A 20612-nucleotide genomic window follows, 5' to 3' on the forward strand; every position below is an offset into this window, starting at 1 on the left:
TGAAGAAAGGAGTAAATAAATCTTATGACTGGCGGCGGAAGTACGAGCTCGATCAGGTTGACAATTATGACTTCATGGTCTGTATTGTCATAAGCTTTTCTAATGTCGGTTGAACTACCATGCGTACAGTGTGACTGCGTGTTGAAACCTGGAAATGTCCTCCGACAGGATAGAAAGCCCGTCTTCACTTTCCAAATGAGAACGGAATCCGATTTGAGCCGGGTGGTATTTGTTATGTTGTTCAGGCCACCGGGAAACATGTGTGGCCAGCATCGCTTCAGCGAGCTTGCACAGTTGTAGTCAGCGAAATTGGGCGTAAATCTTGCAGGTTATTTGACGACTTTCCTTGTATTGGAATCGCGACAACAACTGAATGTTTCCAACCAGATGGGACGTCCCCAGTATACAATACTTCATTAATAGCCTCAAGAAGTGCGTCAAAAGCAGCACCTTCGTAACTTTCGTAAGGAATAGCGTCGGGACCAGAGCTGCTCCTTTGTGCGAAGTGTCAATCGCCGCTATTAGTTCGGCCATGCTGAAAGGGCTGAATATATCTGATTTGGCACTTTGGTCAGACTTGTCTATTTCGGGGCAGTTCATAGATGATGCGTTGTCATACTTCGGGAAAAATGATCTTGCAGCATGTTCTGCAAATTCTTGGGGCGTACTTTGCATCGCTAACCTAGCGCTCGCTGCAGGTTCAGGTTGCGTGTGACCACGTTCCATCGACCGGAAGTATGACCAATTGTTCTGTTTCCAATGCAACATCCTAGTTGCTCACACCACTCATGCCGCGGTCATCGAAAGAGCTGCTCTTTCTACCATTGTTTAGCACCTGCATGACTATCTGATGCATCTAGATTACTTGACGCATACACTTCTGCCTGACATTGGTTTGCTCACAGTTGCAAAAGAGCGATGTCGGGTTAAGGTTGCCCTTCGTCACAGGTGGTTACCCTTGTGTTACTGCGGAGCAGTTCTTGCAAAGCGGAAATAATTTCCGAGGGCTTTGTGGGTCCGTTATGAATCGATGATTCGCGAAATGTATCCCAATGCGTGATTATTATTCGTCGTCATATTTTACTTGATGCATCTTATTTGTAAACTAATTATGATTGCCATGTAATCACTGCCCCATGTATCCGGCTCTACCCGCCTGTCACGAGGCTATTCAACCAATAAGCTCTCGTGTAGGTTCGTGTGAATGTAAGCCGATGTCAAAACCGGCATCGAGAAAGGGGACACGAGACCGTTTGTGCACAAAAAAAAAACTACTGAACATATTTTAATAAACTAGATAAAAAGAAAGAAATAGGAGAAAAACAAACAAAGCATGCAAATGAGAGGAGAAATTAGCTGAACTAACCAAACAACCGCGACATGCTAAGTGCATAAATTCAGCATATGCGAGAAGCGACGGTCACCGTTCAGTAGCGGCACTCGGCCAGACGTCGATGGTTGATGAGGCGAGACGCATTCAAGGTCGACCTGAGGTCCAAGCGTCGCTCAGTCGAAGGGAGATTCGGGAAAACCAGGGTCAGCGCCCTTTCAGCGTTCGTCCTCCAACGCTGTGACGTGGAACCGGCTCGAGACTGGACGAGCCTGGCCAGCGCCAGATGAAGAACAGCCTGGCCACCGCCAGACGATGAGAAGCCTGGCCAACGCCAGACGACGAGCAGCTTGGCCAACGCCAGACGATGGTTGACGCTCGGGTACACGGCCAGGTGGGAGCCCGCAGCGGCCTTGCCTCAGGAACTCAGCCGCCACCCCCGCGCCCTGGTCGCCTGCTTGCCTCCGTCGCGTCCCGGCCACGTCTGCCCCGTTCTTCCTTCGGGCTTCTTCCAAACCAGCGTGGGGGCCTCTCATTGGTCGGAACTCCACCCGCCTCGTCTGCCCATCGTCTTCTCGCCGAATACACCGCGAAAGCGCGCGTCCACACAATCGGTCGTCGTCGTCGTCTTTCTTGCGCCGGTGCACTCGCGCACTTTTCAAATCACACACTAGTTGCACTCGCTCACTTCAGAAAACACGCACTTCACTTATCACACCGCCACTGCGGCACTCCAGGACCCAACCATCACGGAAGATCTGGAGCGTGTGTTCAACGTACATTGCGTACAGAGCAGGTACCATGGCGTGATGGTTCAACAATGTAAATCTGGCATCAGTAATGATATTTTGCACTTGAAATCCTCTTCGGGAGTCAGTCTTGAATCTCCATTCTGTATGTGGACCACAGAGTTCTCCACTTACAAGAATACGAATCCCCGCGTACGTAGAGCGAAAATTCGCTATGGATCCCAAGTTTAAACGTGTGGGCTGCGGTCAGGTACAAAGACTAGAATGACGGGAGTCTTCAATGGTAGTGTCAGGACGCCGACAAATTCATGCTTGTCACTACACCATGGTTCTATAATAATCACTGCATGAGGATTATACGATTACATGTACTGCGGCTTTTCCCGGAGCTGAAGCCGTCGTGGTAGCATGTTGACGTCTAATAGACGAGTTATGATCGCCGCAAACGGTAGCAAAAGTGGAAATGTCTTTGATGAAATCGTCGGCCGATTCCCTCGCGTCCTGGCCAGTAAAGGCTGGAATGTCCAGCGGCGTCGTCAGGGCTACGGGCCGCATGCGCGCGTGACCTCCGCGCGTGGCGGCACTCACAAGGGCTCGAGAATGGGCGTGAGTTCTTCCGAAGAAGCTTTGAGGGCATCACGAAATGTTAAGGTTGCTCACCACCGGTCGCACCTCAATGTCCATGACCACTGGGGCGGGGTCCTTCCCGTTGGGTGCTAGTTGTGGGGTTCTGGACGGCGGCTGGCCCGGATTCCCTCAGGGATGAAGCCGCAGATAGAACAAGACACGTCTTTATTCGTGGAAGCCTCGGCCGCGACTACCTGTGAGCGGCCGTTGAGCGCTAGCTGCGATCGCTCCATCGTTCATCGTTCTCGTGTTCTATGGCCAATGCGCTCGCAACCGCCGCTCCTATAACGTATAAATAAAAAAAAACAAGCGCGCGAGGTATTACTTCCTAAGCAGCCCGTTCGCTGCGAAAACGGCAATATGTTCTTTCCAAACACATCCTCGAGCATAGTTTCTCCTGGACAAAATGAAACAGCGCCTTATGCCATTCTTCTTCCCGTGCGTGCGGCGCATCTGATGGCAGAAGTCGAAATCGCCATAAACGCCAAGCTCTACTCACTCGTGCATGTTAACGCGAAAGCCTTTAATTTCTCACACTCGCGGCGTCCGTCCGTCCGTGCCCTGGAACAGTGCCAGCTGGGGCCTCTCCCCTTCGCTCTCTCTCGGCAATCACGTGATGGCACAGCTGCGCCTAGCAACAGTCGCGCGTTGCTTCTTCCAAAGCGCGTTGCGCAACTGTTGCGCAACGCGGCGGCGGCGTCCAGCGGCGGCCTCCGTCTGTCAACGCGCAACAGCTGCCCGTTCCTCCTTCCAACGCGCGCTGCGCAACTGTTGCGCAACGCGGCGCCGGTGTAAGCGGCGGCGTCTGTCCGTGCCCCTCACATTCTCTCAGCAATCACGTGATGGCACAGCAGCGCGCGCGGCAACGCTCCTTCGTCAGACGTCTCGTTGCAGCAGTCAAGTCAGTCGTATGGCTCCCAAGCGGCCTGGTGATGATTTCAAGGCAAGCGGTTCGCAGAAGCGCCCCAAGAATGTCGATTGCCACGATACCATGGCATAGTCAGTCAAATGGCCAGAGGCTTTCGACGAACACAATTTGGAATTTCCAAAGTGTTCTTCAGTTTTTTTACTGCTCACTATGTGCAGTTTTTTTTTCTTTAGTGTGTTCTTCTGTACATACTATGACTTATGCAATTGTCCCGTTATTGAAATGCAGGTGGCTCCTCTACTGGCTTCGTTGGCAGTCTTATTTACCATAACGTCGTATTGATTTGTTAGGCCGTTCTGGAGATGTTCCCCTTTCTCATGATAGTTGTTTTGTGTAGCAGTGTCTTTTAGTAGGGCTTGTTGTTTAATGTATATAGCTTAACCCAACACGAAAAACGACTGAACAAACTGTAATAAAGTAATATGATAATCTGAGGGGCTTTACGTGCTGAAACCACGATATGATTTTGAGGCACGCCATAATGCAGGCGTGCAAAATTTCGACTACCTGATGTTATCTTACGAACACCTATGTCAAAGTACACGGGCCTCTAGAACTTCCGCTTTATAAAAATCCCACTGCCGCGGATGGTATCGAACACCATCTTTCGAGTCAGCAGAAGAGCACTTCAAATGTACCTGAAAGGAAGCTGGAAGGAAAAACGACACATAAGCATATAGCCTGGCGGCGGGTTTCTATGTGGGTCTAGTTCCACTCAGTTAGTTGGCTATAATGCTATTGGCCTACAGCCCTACACTTCTTGTGTAGGAGTGTAGTGCAGTTTTGTTGTTCTACACGTAACTTACTGCGGATACGACAAAGTTGACAGGACAAACTCTGTAGCTGCCTGAATTGAACAATGCAGTTCGTGGGCTAGCTCAGCATTCATTCATATTACAGGAATTCATATAAGCATACGATTGCTGCGAGGGAACACGAGGGAGTTGTTATGTGATAGCTAGCCGAAAAATTCAAACTTTTTCTGCTGCATGAGTGGCGCGTTTCTTCAGTATTTTGTCGCGTGATCTGACTCACCGGTGCACCAGGAGGTCCGGGGTTTCCTATTGGTCCTTTGCTTCCTTGTGGTCCCTGCACACAAGCATAATACAGGAATGAGTTTGGCGATGTGGTTGAGTTGACTAAAGTTCATCACGTTATGTTCACGTAAGGTCAAGTTCATCACGACTACCGCATGAATTGACACGTCACAGTGCACACACAGATACATATTGTTTCACAAAACAAGAACCAACGATGTTTAGTTCTTTAATGGTTAACCGCAAGTTAACGAATCCAACGCCATATGTTTTGCCTCCGTGTAGCGCTCGATAGGGCTACCATGCTTAATCCGTCAGCTAAGGTGAAATGTGCAAAATTTTAGGGGCGAAACAACTTAGGACCTATCTTTGTCGTCGAATGTCACTGTACGCCGTCACGGTATATAGAAAGCGTTGCTACAGTCGAAACATGTGTGTGTATGTTGTGATTACGATTGCGATTATAAAGTCTCAGATAAAACTCAAATGCAGCACTCAAAACCATCCTGAAATATAATAAAAAGGAAATCGAATAATACGGGCACTATGTTCCCGAGATCTTCAAATGTGGCTATCGCAATTCTGAAGCGTGTGCACAGTGGGATGTGGAAGGTGTCGTGCATGACAGTGTGTCTTCAACGGAGACAACTTTAGGAAGTCCGCGGCATTTGCTCCTCAAACGCGAAATATATGTTTGTATGTTGCGATTACGAAACAAAGTACTAGCACAAACCCTTTATACTAGTCGGAGACTTCAACGTAGACGTTATGGACAGCGACTGGATTATGCAGCATATTGCCACCTGTAGTAGTGGGTTATATGCAAAAGCAGAGGCACAGGCCACGAAAGGAAGAAGTGCGCCCGCTGTCCCTTTTGGCGAACAAGCTCAACCGATGCGTTTGGCAAGAGCCCAGTTACTCTACGTTAAATAAACCCTGCCTGGACATCTGAAGCGACGTGACAAGTGGTGGAGGTGCGGGGTAGCCCTCACGAATGTTGCAGACCCCTCCTGGAAGTCGCACCACAAGCCCAGTGCCAGTCAACACTCCCGTGCATCGGGCCAGCCGCAGGATCAGGGATTACCTCCCGAAGCCGAAGCGGACGTTACGGTGCGTACCACTTCGAGCGGTATGACCAGCACTTCCGTTCAAACCACCCCAAGCGGTACGGAAAGCACGATGGTGAATCGCTACACACTTGAGAGCCCACAAGTTCCGACGCCATTCCATGGCACCGTGCTCGAAGACGTCGAAGACTGGTTGGTCGACTTCGAGCGCGTGGCTGCCTTGAACGAATGGGACGACGCAGCGAAACTACGACGTGTGTACTTCTACTTGGAGGACGGAGCACGTACATGGTACCAGAACCGCGAGGAACAGCTGACGTCGTGGCGCGAATTCTGCCGTCGGCTGCTAGACACTTACACCAGTGCTGAGCGCCGCGAACGAGCGGAACGAGCGATACAGGCCCGCATTCAGATGCCCAATGAAACTGTGACGACCTATGTCGAAGATGACGCGCCTGTTCAGACGAGCTGATCCAAGAAAGCGGAGGAGAAGAAGTTGCGGCATCTGATGCGAGGAGTCAAGGAGCAGCTTTTCGCTGGTCTTGTACGGAGCCCTCCGAAGAGAGTCGCCGAGTTCTTATCCGAGGCCATCACAATGGAAAAGATGCTTCAGCATCGGTCCACCCTGTATGAGCGACAACTCAACGGTACGCCCGCTGCTCAGGTTTTCACGGCTATCGGGAGCGACACCGAGTATCTGCGAGAACTCATTCGCTCTGTAGTAGGCGAGGAGCTGCAAAAGGCTGCCGCACCACCCCTACCTACGGTGAGCTCCATTGCAAGCATCATAAAGGACGAGTTACACCAGGCCCTCCGGGATCCTGTGACTCTCGATAACCCCACGGCAGTGCCGACTGAATACCGCCGTGCGACCTACGCGGAAGCCTTGAAGCGCCCTGCTTCCTCTCCCCCGCTCTTCGTACATGCACCTCCCACGGTTTCCCTCCAATCGGCGCAGCAGCTACAGTACTGCGAAGATACACGTACATCGCCACCTTTCGTTTACGCCGGTCCTGTTGCGCATCGTTCGGAACAACCAGTACATTACATAGACGATAGACGCACGTCGCCTCGGAAATCCGATGTTTGGCGCACTCCAGATCACCGGCCTCTATGCTTCCACTGCGGTGAAGAAGATCATTTGTACCGCCAGTGCCCATACCGGCGCCTCGGACTGCGGGGATTTTCTGCATATTCGCCGCCTCCCCGGTATGGCCAGCGACCCCGGGACATTGAGGACTACTTGGCTCAGCAGCGCGTGGCACCGCCTGCCGGGCGGCAGTCGCGCTCACCGTCGCCGATGCGATTTTCATCTCCGCCCAGCGATATGCTGGCGCTCGGTCCCCCAGTCCCCGCCGGGAAAACTAACTAAAGCGACCTTTGGAGGAGAGGTCGCTGGCAGTCGACGTGCTGAAGACCTCCGATCGACGCAAACAGGAAAGGGTGCAGATACGATTGAACGGCATGGCCGGCGTTCTCTCGATATACCGGTGCTGATTGACGGTTATGCGGTTAATGCTTTAGTAGATACCGGGGCTGACTATTCGATATTAAGCGGGAAAATGGCCACACTTTTGAAGAAGGTAATCACGCCCTGGCATGGCTCGCAGATTCGAACGGCTGGTGGCCACGTCGTCACTCCGCTGGGAACCTGCACGAGTAGAGTTCGGATTTGTGGTTCTACCTTCGTAGCAAGTTGCCTTGTGCTACGTGAATGTTCCCGCGACGTCATTCTTGGTGTCAACTTCCTGCAAGAGTATGGGGCTGTTATTGATCTCGAAGAGTGTCGTATCACCTTCTCAGTCGACCGAGCAATCGACGGGCAGGACGATCAACGGCGTGCCGACGTTCTTCGTGTTTCTGCCGACAGTGTAACGCTCCCGCCGCGAGCCAGTGTCATAGTCGACGTCACATGCTGTGGATTACGAAATGGTGAAGCGCTCGCAGAAAATAACTTCGAACACCTGCTGACAAAAGGTGATTGTGCGGCTCGGAGTATCATACGGCTTCGTAATGGTCGATCTCAACTGCTTGTTACGAATTTCAGTAAAGAACATCGACACCTTTTGCGCGGCACTTCGTTAGCGTTTGCAGACGAAATAGCAAACGTTCGGAACTGCTTCACGTCTGAGGCAGTCGAGCCCGCAAATACGTCACTGGCCAATATCGATATAAATTCTGACCCTTCGTCCAATAACCAGGCAGCACTGCGGAGGCTCTTGCTTGAATTTAAGTCATGCTTCGCCAGTTCTTCTAAAGTGCGCCAGACTTCCATCACTAGGCACAGGATAATTCGGACGCACGCCCGATACACCAGCAACCTTACCGCGTGTCAACAAAAGAACGCGAAGCGATTCGAACGCAAGTCTGAGAAATGCTTGACGACGGCATCATCGAACCTTCCAACAGCGCGTGGTCATCTCCGGTCCTCCTAGTCAAAAAGAAAGGCGGAACGCTACGTGTTTGCGTCGACTACCGGAAGTTGAACAATGTGACTAAAAAAGACGTCTACCCGCTGCCACGTATCGACGACTCATTAGATAGGCTACGCCGTGCCCAGTATTTTTCCTCCCTGGATTTAAAAAGCGGGTATTGGCAGATCGAGGTAGACGAGAGGGACCGCGAGAAAACGGCATTTGTGACCCCCGACGGCCTCTATGAATTTCGAGTACTTCCTTTCGGTTTGTGTTCAGCACCGGCAACTTTCCAGCGAATGATGGACACTGTACTCTCTGGACTCAAGTGACAGACTTGTCTCGTGTAACTCGATGATGTAGTCGTCTTTTCTGAAACGCTCCAGCAACACCTCCACCACCTGCGGAGTGTCCTAGAGGCTATTCGATCGGCAGATCTCACACTCAAACCAGAAAAGTGTCACTTTGGCTATGAAGAGCTCAAGTTCCTCGGCCATGTAGTGAGCGCCAGAGGAGTCCGACCCGATCCTGACAAGCTTACCGCTGTAGCAACATTTCCGGCTCCTACCGACAAGAAGGCTGCCCGGCGCTTCCTGGGCTTGTGCGCCTATTATCGACGATTTATTAAAGGCTTTTCCAAGATAGCAGAACCCTTGACTCGCCTTACAAGAGACGACACGCCATTTGTTTGGGATAACGAGCAACAGGCCGCTTTTGCCGAACTACGACAGCGCATGCAGTCAGCACCCGTTCTTGCACATTTTGACGATGACGCTTACACCGAGGTGCATACTGACGCCAGTAACATCGGCCTCGGCGCAGTGCTCGTCCAGCATCAACACGGAGAGGAAACAGTAATAGCTTATGCCAGCCGCTCCCTGTCCCGTGCCGAGGCGAATTACTCGACCACAGAGAAAGAATGCCTCGCAGTCGTATGGGCGATCACGAAGTTTCGCCCTTACCTCTATGGTCGTCCATTCAAAGTGGTGACAGACCACCATGCCCTCTGCTGGTTGGCAAACATACGTGATCCCTCAGGACGACTGGCCCGGTGGAGCTTGCGCCTACAGGAATTTGATGTAACCATCGTCTATAAGTCTGGCCGGAAGCACTAAGACGCTGATACACTGTCGCGTTCACCCATTCATCTCGTCAACCAAGAAGCAGAGGACGATGACGGTTTCCTGGGCGCCCTTAGCTCATCAGACTTGAGCAGACGGCAGCGAGACGATGAAGAAATTCGACCGGTCATCGATTATTTAGAGGGTCGTAGTGCAGTTATACCACGCCATCTATCCCGCGTGTTGACATCATTCTGCCTCCGAGACAATGTCCTGTACAAGAAAAACACTCGTTCTACGAGCCGGTCTTACCTCCTCGTGGTTCCAAGGGACATGCGGGACGACATTCTTTTCGCTTGTCATGACGAGCCCACATCTGGCCACCTAGGCTACTCACGAACACTCGCTAGAGTAGGCGAGACTTACTATTGGCCCGGACTTTCGGCAAGCGTCAAGCAGTACTTCCAAGGCTGTCGTGAATGCCAGCGCCGGAAGACATCATCCCGTAAGCCGGCTTGACTACTTAAACGAATTGACCCTCCTCATAAGCCATTTGACCAAGTCGGCATGGACCTTCTCGGCCCTTTTCCTCTGTCTACCGACGGCAACAAATGCGTGATTGTCGCAACTGACTATCTGACACGGTATGCCGAGACAGAGGCGGTCCCACGAGCCACGGCTTCCGAGGTAGCACAGTTCTTCTTGTGCCACGTCGTACTGCGTCACGGGGCTCCCTCTGCCGTCATAACAGATAGAGGCACAGCGTTCACTGCGCAGCTCATGGATGAAGTTTTTCGATTAAGCAACACTAAACATCGAAAGACGACTGCCTACCATCCGCAGAGCAACGGACTTACCGAGCGGCTAAATAAGACCGTCACAGACATGATCTCCATGTACATCGACGTCAAACACAAAACATGGGATCGGATTTTACCTTACGTGACGTTCGCTTATAACACCGCCGTGCAAGAGACAACGCGATTCACACCATTTCGCCTTCTCTACGGCCGCGAGGTTCAGACGATGTTGGACGCTATGCTTCCTTGTCAAGACGCTGACCAGTTAACAACTGACGCCGAAGAATTTGCAGAGCGTGCAGAGGAAGCTCGCCAGCTCGCGCGGCTGCACATCGGTCTGCAGCAACAGGCAGATGCACGACGCTACAACGTCCGCCACAGAGACGTATCCTACAGTCCAGGAGACAAAGTTTGGGTGTGGACCCCTGTTCGTCGCCGTGGCCTCTCCGAAAAGTTGCTGAGCAGATACTTCGGTCCGTATAAGGTGTTACGCCGCGTGAGCGACGTAAACTACGAAGTGGTTCCGGACACTGCGTCGTCAACAGGAACACAACGAAGACAACCGAGCTCCGACATAGTTCATGTCGTGCGCATGAAGCCTTATTTTGCGCGTTCATAATTTTCTTCCCGTCCATTTTTTTTGTTTCCTTTATTTGTGCCACTCGCATTGCCTCACCGTTCATTGACTGTGCGCACGTAACATTTCACCATTGTCCATTCGCGTTGTGTTAGCTGCTTTGTTTTCTTTTTTTCTTACTACTACCTTGCAGCATCGAGCCGATGCTCTTTTTCGCGGAGGAGGGAATAATGCCACCTGTAGTAGTGGGTTATATCAGTTATATGCAAAAGCAGAGGCACAGGCCACGAAAGGAAGAAGTGCGCGCGCTGTCCCTTTTGGCGAGCAAGCTCAACCGACGTGTTGGGCAAGAGCCCAGTTACTCTACGTTAAATAAACCCTGCCTGGACATCTGAAGCGACGTGACAATATGATGTCTCGATACACTCTTCGATGCATTTCATACGAGTGGAAAAAACCAACAACCACCCGAGGAATATGCATAGACCTTGCCTTCGCCAACTTTAAATTAGCTCCACCAGAAGAACCATTGGCTCGCCATTTTACAGGCCACAAAGAAGTAACAATGAAGGGAAAACGGAATCCAGAACTCAAGATGATATACCAATTACAGCAAGAGGATTAAAATAAAAGAGCATTAAAGAGGAACCAAATAATTACATTTGTATATATATGCACTTTATGTCACTCAATTTACATTCGCAGTGGCAACGCGCACATGACGTACGGTGACATAGCGATGATATCAGTGCTTCGCCACTCGTCGTGATCCACATTAGTGGAGATAAATTATTTTTTTAATATTACATTATATGACCAAGTGCTCTTTGTTAGGCTATAGATGGCGTTCTAAAACGACCGATCGGTTTTCGTGGCAACGTACATATACATGCATTGTGGTGATCTTTTTCGGCATTGAAAGAAAGCAGGCGAAGTATAAATTCAATTATGTGACTGCTTTCATCCGCTACCGCTTTGTAGGGCTGTAAACGATGCTTGGACTGAAATAAATCTTGGAGGACGCTTGAGCTTCGCTTGCAAGAGAAGGACACGATAACGTAATCGGACCGTGTTCGTATCACCTTCCCAATAGCTAGCCTGGCTTCGCTTGTCGGTGGAGACCTAAACCGTGCCGCAAAGCAAGTCATAGTGCGGACGCCCTCCGGGTGCAGTATCTATGTGTGAGGCGCGACGAAATGCGGCCACACGGCGGGGCGATGCCGCTTAAAAGCGCGACTGTGGGGCCTTTCCTCCATCCCGTTGGTGTTGTGCCAAGCCACTGAAGAATCTCCGAGGTGTGCACACCACAAACGCTAACTTGTGGCTTTCAATACCTCGCCGTTAGTATTTTGATGATGTGTGCGTGATGGCCGAGCGGCTAAACACATCGCGCCACGGAGGAAGCCGTCGCAGGTTCAAATCTCCGGTCGCACTCGAACCGAAGATTCTTATCATTTCTTTATTTGCATCTACCTCGAATTTTTCTCACGGACAAAGGTTATTTTTCACTCACAACCAAAGACGCCGCTCCTTACAGCGACACCGGCAAGTGAGCTCTTTAACTCTATGGTGTTAAAAACCCTGCGCGCTGAAGATAGGCACAGTCGCGCCTCTAGGCATGGCTTCAAAGCGCGTCAGCACTTTTGAAGGCCGCAGCGCCGTCATCCCTAATAAGCAGTAGCTTGACGGTCGACGCATACTACTCTTGTGCTGGAAGCACGGTTGATAGCGCTAGCGCAGTGGCGCATGAGCGCAGTCATGTTGATTTATTTCATATTGCGCGGGTTTTCTTTAAAAGGCGAAATTTTTATTGCGATAGCAACTATATGGATGCTCTCGACGGGATGTTGTCGTCAGCGTCGCCGCTTGCGTCACCGTCATTTTCCATATGAAGTCCAGAATGATAACCTCTCCCCACTCATCATAAGTTCTATCCGCGGATGAAAGCGCGCGCGGGGGTGACGAACGCGGCTGCAGCAGAGGTGAAATGAGCCAGCCTATCTCCGTCGCTCGGAGGGCGCATGCGATAACACCACCCCGGGTGCGAGGCCTGCCGCCGTATGCTTCTGAGCCAGATAGGAAACGGCCTGCCCGCCTTGATCGAGCATGAAAAGACGCGGAAGGTTGGTTGGTTGGTTGATCCTCAGCTACTTGGCGCAACCCGCACGCGGAAGGGGTTGGTGTTCCAGCAGCAACTTTCAACTTCGAACAAAACCGATCGCTAGCGCGCGCGCAATCTTCACAAGCATCAGCGGGAGTCTCGTACACCCTTCTACATGCTGCGCTCTCAACGCGAAGAGTCTGTGAGAAATCTGCTTCTCTCCTATGAGCGGCCGTATTCACCTACGCCAGCGTTTTGTAGAGTTAAGCGACATTGGACCTAAAAGAGTTAGCTGCCACTCTTACTTCGTAGAGGATTATAATTTGTTGCTGTTACATTCATTGCTTCACCCTTTTATAGAAACTGTGATTTTTAACACGAAAGTGCTTTATGCGGGAGTCCAGCAACACTTCGCTGACGTACTTCCGTCGTAGATATGACGTTGGCAAAATGCACACTAACGAATGAGAAAAAAGAATACAAGAGAAAATAAGGCAGATCCCACGCACTGTGGGAATTGATGTAATGCGAAGCAGCCGGCAAATAGCTGCTTAATCGCCTTGTTTGTCTTGACGCAAGGGAAGTCCTTCATGCCATGGCACCTAGTTCACTATATATCGCATGTTTGCCATGCATGTATGCATACATGTACAATCGGGTATAAACCATGCTAATGAAACGTATATTCAAAAAGGACATGCTTCTGGGCTAGTTGGTTCGTATATTGCTTAGGTACAGAAGACTGAGGCGCGAAATACATTTCTTGAAAAAGGGAGAATCTCTGTCTTCTCTTCCGCTTCTCCCTTTTTCAAGAAATGTATTTCGCGCCTCATTCTTCTGTACCTAAGCAAAAAAAAAAAAGAAACGTATATTCTTGAATGTACAATGCATGACCTGTCATTTATGCTCATCACGCACTCCTCTCATGCCATACCAATTTTGGTGTATATCCAGTTAACAAAACGCCCGGAAGCGCACCATGAAAGTGTCACGTAAATCATACCGTACACGACGTGCATGTCGTGATTCGCATGTTAGGACCTGTCATTTATTTTCGTCATACACTCCCGTCACGCAATACCAATTTCGGCGTATAATCAAGCTAGCGAACGGGACGCGAGCGCACCATCAGCGTGGCATGCAAATCATGCCGTACAAGACATGCATGCCATGATTTTCATGTTACCACCTGGCATTTATGTTCGTCTTACAATCGCGGCGCGCGATACGAATGTTGGTGTATATTAAGCCAGCAAAACGGCCGTGAGGGCACCATGAATGTGGCATATTACTCATGTCATACATGACACGCATATTGTGGTTTTCATGTCACCATCTGTCATTTGTCTTCGTAATACAGTCAGGTCGACTATACGAATTGTGGTGTATATCAAGCTAGCGAAACGGCCGCGAGCGCGCCATGATCGTTGCATGTAAATCATGTCATGATTTTCGTGTTAACACCTCTCATTTATGTTCGCCATACTGTCGCGTCGCGAAATACTAATATTGGTGTATGTCAAGCAATCAGACAATGACCGTGGCATTTAAATCACGCCGTAAATTACATGCATATCATAATTCCCAAGTTACCACTTGTCAGTTAATTTTGCCATACAGTCATGTTGCGCAGTACCAATTTTGGCGTATATCAAGCGAGCCAAACGGCCGCGAGTGCACCATGAGCCTAGGATAGAAATCATGTCGTAAATGAGTTGCATGATTTTCAAGTTACCACCTGTCATTATTGTTTGCCATACAGTCACGTCACGCAATATCAATGTTGGTGTGTATCACGCGAGCGAAACGGCAGCAATCGGACAATTAGCGTGGCAAGTAAATCATGTCGTAGATAACTTGCATGTCATGATATCCCCGTTACCACCTCTGATTTACGTTCATCATACTGTCTCGCCGAGTAACATCAATTTTGGTGTATACAAAGCCAGCGATACGGCCGCGAGTGCACCAAGAGCGTGGCATGTAAATCATGTCGTACATGACGTGCACGTCACGATGATCATGCTACCATGTGTGAGTTATGTTCGTCATACAGAAATGTCTCATCATACCAGTTTTGGTATGTGTCCATTCATTTCGGCCACGAGCACCCCCGACACCATGTAAGGTAAATCATGCTGTACATGACATGCGTGTCATGATTTACACTTTGGGACCTGTCACTTACGTTCGCCATACACTCTTGTCACGCCATGCTAATTTTGGTATATATCAAATTAACGTAACGGCCGCAAGAGCCCCAAGACCGTGGCATGTCAATCATGGTGTTCATGACATGCATGTCATGATTTTCATGTTATGACCTGCAATTTATGTTCGTAATACTGCCACACACGCTCCTTTCTCTCTATGTTTTCTGTTACCGGCCTATTGCACGTGTAGCTGCTGCCTTGCGCAATGTGCGCCAGAATGTCTGAGAAGATTCCAGATTGTAGTAGATCATTTTGTTAAGATTGCGCGCATGACGCGAACAGTCAAGGTTATTCCAGAGCTTGCGCGACCACCAGTGATCAGGCTAGAATGTTCGATGCGTGATGTATAAAAGACGGTGCATCCCAGTGATGTTCAGTTTTATCGACGGCCGACGCTCTGTTCGCCGCTATCAGTGTACAGTGTGTGTTGCTGTAGTTTGACTTTCCTTTTCCCGGTCACAAGTTCGGCCAAATAAGTTTCATCTTGGACAAGCTGACTGCTGCATTCGTCGACCTCACGACCCCGTGACATCTGGTGGAGGTCCTGGGTAACAATTCCAGCACCTCTCACAGATGTCACGGGGTCGTGACGTTGACGAAGGGAAGGCCTCAAAGAGAGGCCCGAAGCTCTGCTTGGAACTCGCGTCCAGCTCCCCAACGAAAACGTCATGCTCTTCACAGAAAAAAAATGACCCGTATTTTCCGCCACGCAGACCCTGGCATGTCTGAGGAGAAGAAAGTCCGCTTCCTCATGCGACGAGTAAAGAAGGAGCTCTTTGCTGGGCTGATGAGAAACCCACCGAAGACCGTTCAGGAGTTCCTTTCGCAAGCAACGACGATTGAAAAGATGCTCTAAATCTGCACACGGCAATTCAATCGCCGCTCGAAGCCAGGCTGTGCAGATATTAAGTAGCTTTGCTCAGACTACCTGCGCAAGGCCATAAGGGCTGTAGTACGCGAGGAACTTCGTCGATTGTTCCCGTTATCTCTACCTCAAGCTTCTTCGATCGCAGATCTTGTCCGAGAAGAAGTCCAGCAGTCGTTGGCTGGTGCCCTTAAACCGCCACAGCTGCAGCTTCAAGCAATAAGCTATTCTGCTGCAGCCCGACGCAACGACCCCTCACCCTCCACGCCCAAGTCAAGACACCGCACCGCCGCAGCAGTTTCGCCGCCAGGCAGCACCGCCGCCACCACCGACGTCATACAGCCCGCCAGCCGGCCAGGGATACACGCCGAGGAAGACCGAGATTTGGCGCGCCCCCGACCATTGCCCAATCTGCTATCATTGCGGAGAAGCTGGCCACACCTACAGCCTCTGCCAGTACCGACAGATGGGACTGCGTGGGTTTGCCATTGACGCGCCGCGTCCACAGCGGGGTGAACGATCACGCGACATCGCCGACTACCTCGCAGGAGCGCAGTGGACACCTCGACAACCTTCCCGATCACCGTCGCCAGGCCGCTATACTTCACCGCAGCGCCGCCAGTATACTGGCCCAGCTTAACAAAATCTAAAGAACACGCCGCCAGCCGAACGGAGCCCTGACGTCAGAACTACGAGCCCCGAAGAAGACCTCACGACGCAGCGTGGAAGCAGCGGAGCAAACCGACGTAGCGATGATCCGACGCCGCGACCTAACCGGAACGCACGGCGAAGGACTACCGACCTCGACGTACTATTCGACGGCCACAACGTCACCGCTCTCATCGACACTGGAGCCGACTGTTCCGTCGTCAGTGGCCCGTTCGCCACAAAGCTGAAGAAAGTCAGGGCTGCTTGGCAAGGCGCCGAATTTCGGACCGCTGGAGGCCACCTAATAATGCCAGCTGGAATCTGCACCGCAAGGGTCACTATCAATAACGCCACTTATCCTGCGAGCTTTGTAATCCTAAAACATTGCTCCAGGGATGTCATACTTGGGATGGACTTGGGATGAACTAAATCATACCAATTTTGGTGTACATCCCATTAACAAAGCAGCTAGGAGAGCACCAAGTAGTAGGTGGCTGGCTGGCTGGCTAGCAAGCTAGCTAGCTAGCTATATAGATAGATAGATAGATAGATAGATAGATAGATAGATAGATAGATAGATAGATAGATAGATAGATAGATAGATAGATAGATAGATAGATAGATAGATAGATAGATAGATTCAAAGTCGCTGAAGTTCGCTAAGAAATGCTTCGCATTTAAAGATTACGAACTAAAGCTCCGATGGAATTTTTAGCCTAGGCGACTTTTTAGGAAAATGTAGAGCAGGACTGACTTCATAATAAATCTATAATATACGTAGGCAGCAGTCGGCGTGTCACAGATTAACCTCTTTATTTGGCCGAAATTGTGGCCGGGAAACGGAAAGTCGCACTGCAAGCAATACACACCGTGCGCTGATAGCAGCGAGCAGAGCGTCGTCCGTCGATAATCAGGCATGCGGTAAGGCGCGTCGGTAAATATACACGCAGCATCGAAGGTTCTAGCGCTATCGCTGGTGCTTGCTAAAGCTCTCGAAAAATCTACACTGTTCGCTTCGTGCACGTAACCGTGACAGAATGATCTCAGGCAATCATGAAGCTTCACGAACATTGCAGCACGGTCTGTGCCGAGCGTTGCTAACAGCGTTTGCGGGTGAAACTCGAATACATAAAAATTAAACAAGAAGCAGGCGTGCAAACGCCCCCGTCTGAAAAAGCATCGCCCCGATGTGTAAGACATAACGCGGAAGTAAAAGATATACATGTAACTCGATGGAACAACAATAAAGCTAACGAAAGCATCCTCCTCAAGTTCCTCAACGCGTATCAAACGGCTTGAGGCGCACGACGTGAACCACTTCAGGTCGTGCTCTGCGCCGCTGAGAGTTTATGATGCCATGCCATACAAGCTGCTCCGAGACGTCGTAGCACCTTGTATGGCCTGAAGTATCGTCGAAGAAATTTTTCACTCAGTCCACGTCAGCGTATCGGTGTCGAGACCCACACACGTTCACCGGGCTGGTATTCCATGTGGCATCGCCGAAGATTATAGTGACGGTTGTCGATCCCCTGCTGGTTCTTGATACGCAGGCAGGCAACCTGTCAAGCTTCTTCGGAACGTTGCAAATACGTGGCGACGTGGAGATTTGGTTCCTCGGAGGTAGCTGGCAGCATTGCGTCGAGCGTCGTTCGCAGGATCCTTCCGCAGCCAAAGTTTTACGACGACAGCTGCGTTTTTTCTCGTACAGCCATGTATGCGAAGGTCACGTACGGAAGGATGGCATCCCACGCCTTATGCTCGACGTCGGCATCCGTGGCCAGCATGTCGGCGATGGTCTTGTTTAGACGCTCGGAGAGGCCATTGGTCAGTGGGTGGTAGGCGGTGTTCCGGCGGTGGTTTGTCTGGCTGTATCTCAAGATCGCCAGAGTTAGCTCCGCAGTAAAGGCAGTACCCATAGGCGTGCGCAGAGTTCCCCTTCCGGGGGGGGCGGGGGGGGGGGGCGAAGGTTCATCGGGGCGCCCCCCTCCCTATTAAGCCAATGTATGGGGCAGACTGTGCGCCTCTCCCTTACCCTCTTAGGTGACAAACGGGGGGCGGCCTCCCCCAGGCCCCCCTGTGATGCAGGTTCTTTTTCTGTTTACGACAGCTCTCTAAAATTGAGCGTCGGAGAGCTTTATTAGGGTCGAAGCCGTTGGTTTCACAAACGCCACACACAACGTTTAAAGGAAAAATAGCTACACACAGGTAAACGCTTAATAAAAAAAATCGCAGTTTCGGCCCAAGGGCGAAGCAATTAATGCGATAGCAAGAAACTAATGCTATACGAAGTGAGGCTCGCCAATGGATACTCTCAGTTTGAACAGCGCTCCTGTTGCAAAGGCGGCCGAAGCAGCGAAGGAAACTAGCGTGCTTCAAGTGTCGAGCTGTGACACTTGATAGTTCGCGCTCATCTTCTGTTTGTTCGTTTAGCGGCGTCTCTTGAGCTCGAGTGACTTTCGTACGCTCCGTAACATGAGCGCGGACATCACAGTGAAAGCTCGAAACTTCCCTTTTGCCCTAACCACGAGAAAACCGCGCGAGCAGACAGCGGAAGGCCAAGGTTCTCCCTGCGCAAATATAAGAAGAAGCGAGCGAGCTCGCCCACGACATTTAAATGCGCCCGTCGCGCTCCTAGCGCCATCTCTCTGGTAATGAAGAAACGCTTATAAGCGCCGGCCGTCTCTGAGTCCGTCCAGCGGTGAAGGGTGTGTATATAACGCTCGCCGTTAGCTACGTGGTGGACCTGCGTCCCGTGGCGTAGTTGTTAGCGCCACTCCCTGCGGAGCAAGAGGTCCCTGGTTCGATTCCGCGCTTCCGAAGCATTTTTCCGAATTATTTTTCTTTGGGGCTTTTATATATATATACATACTTATACATATACGGTGCATGACGGCGACGGCAAAATCCAGCTGAGACTGTCCATATAATTGCTATCGGAATAAAAGTTCACTGTACACGTAAAATACTTGTAACGACACACAAAATGTAAGTTCCAAGACCTAAACTACAGTCTAATCCTGACGCAGCTGAGTGGTGGAGCGAGGAAGAATACGAGTTCAGTCTCACCAACTAGTGGAGGCTTGACCGGTTGAGTTTGGCGGGCCTCGATGGCGTTGAAGAGTGAACGGTGGATGCTCGGCGACGCACTACGAAACGAAACTGGAACTGGCTCTAGTTTGGAGAGGCTGCGTGCTGGCTTTCTGCTGGCCCACACGATGAGAAGCCAGCGGCAACCTGGTTAGGCAGCTCGATGCACACACAGCTCGGGCCCGTAGCCCAACTGCTGCTACTATGTTGCCTGCCGGCACCTGAGTCCGCATGCCTTGGGGTGGAGTCCACGCACCACTGCTATGGTCTCGCACAGGAAGTGGATGGCAGGAAGCCCCGGCTGGTTGAAATCCTGGAGGCTCGGGTGCGCAACCCGACGGCCCATCTTCAGCGCCCGGTCCCGTGACAACTTTCTGCGTGTGTGGTTTCCTTCGAACGCCCCTCTCTTCCCTGCACCAGGCTTTTAGGGGCGAAGCTCCTTATAGCGGCACCCGTTCGTCCCCGTCGTAGTAGTGTGTAACCAGTCTTAAAAACGGAGGGGGCGTGCACACTGAAGGCTGCCTAAAGACAATGCGCTGCGACAGTACGTGATATGTATCGCCCTCTCCTCTCCTACGCTTCCCCCTCTTTCTCCTCTCCTACGCCCCCCCCCCCCCTGTCTTGCCTCGCGGCGCAGCGGCGCCGACGCAGGCAGCGTCGCGGCAGCGTCTTGATTGAAAAAACCTACAGCTCACGCTGCACAACTGTTCACTGACCACCCCGTATATATAGGCACTGGATTTTGACCTCCAAGGTAGTGCGTGCGTGCGATTTCTCCTGTGCGTGATTAAGCAATGAAAATTCACAGCGTACATGTAAAATTAAAGTGAGCTGCAAGTCGTTATAACTCTCATCGAACCTTTAGTATAAACGCGCCCAATCTCACGTCGGTGATGATGTACTGGGCAGAATTCACAGAAGATTCACGGTTTACCGATGAACCTCCGCAGCTTCGCCCACTCATCATCATTCACTCCGTGGATATGCTGTGATTTTTTTCTCCGTCTTGGGTCAACTTGTTATCGCCTGATTGGAGACTATCGTGGTACCGTGCTCATAAGGGATTGGTCCCTCGGATCACCGTGTTCATTGACCATTGGATCCCTTT

General features: G+C 50.9%; 1 protein-coding gene across 1 annotated transcript in view; it reads right to left on the reverse strand.

Moving 5' to 3' along the window:
* Nucleotides 1-1427: 1427 nt before the first annotated feature.
* Nucleotides 1428-20612, reverse strand: part of LOC119395196 (collagen alpha-1(X) chain) — a 205259-nt gene continuing 186074 nt past the window's right edge. The window contains exons 4-5 of the mRNA XM_049416116.1: nt 4670-4723; nt 1428-1628 (exon numbers count right to left, since the gene is read on the reverse strand). Of these exons, the coding sequence (XP_049272073.1) occupies nt 1428-1628; nt 4670-4723 (255 nt within the window). The remainder of the gene's footprint in view (nt 1629-4669; nt 4724-20612) is intronic.

This window comes from Rhipicephalus sanguineus, chromosome 5 (assembly GCF_013339695.2).
Source record: "Rhipicephalus sanguineus isolate Rsan-2018 chromosome 5, BIME_Rsan_1.4, whole genome shotgun sequence".
Taxonomy (NCBI): domain Eukaryota; kingdom Metazoa; phylum Arthropoda; class Arachnida; order Ixodida; family Ixodidae; genus Rhipicephalus; species Rhipicephalus sanguineus.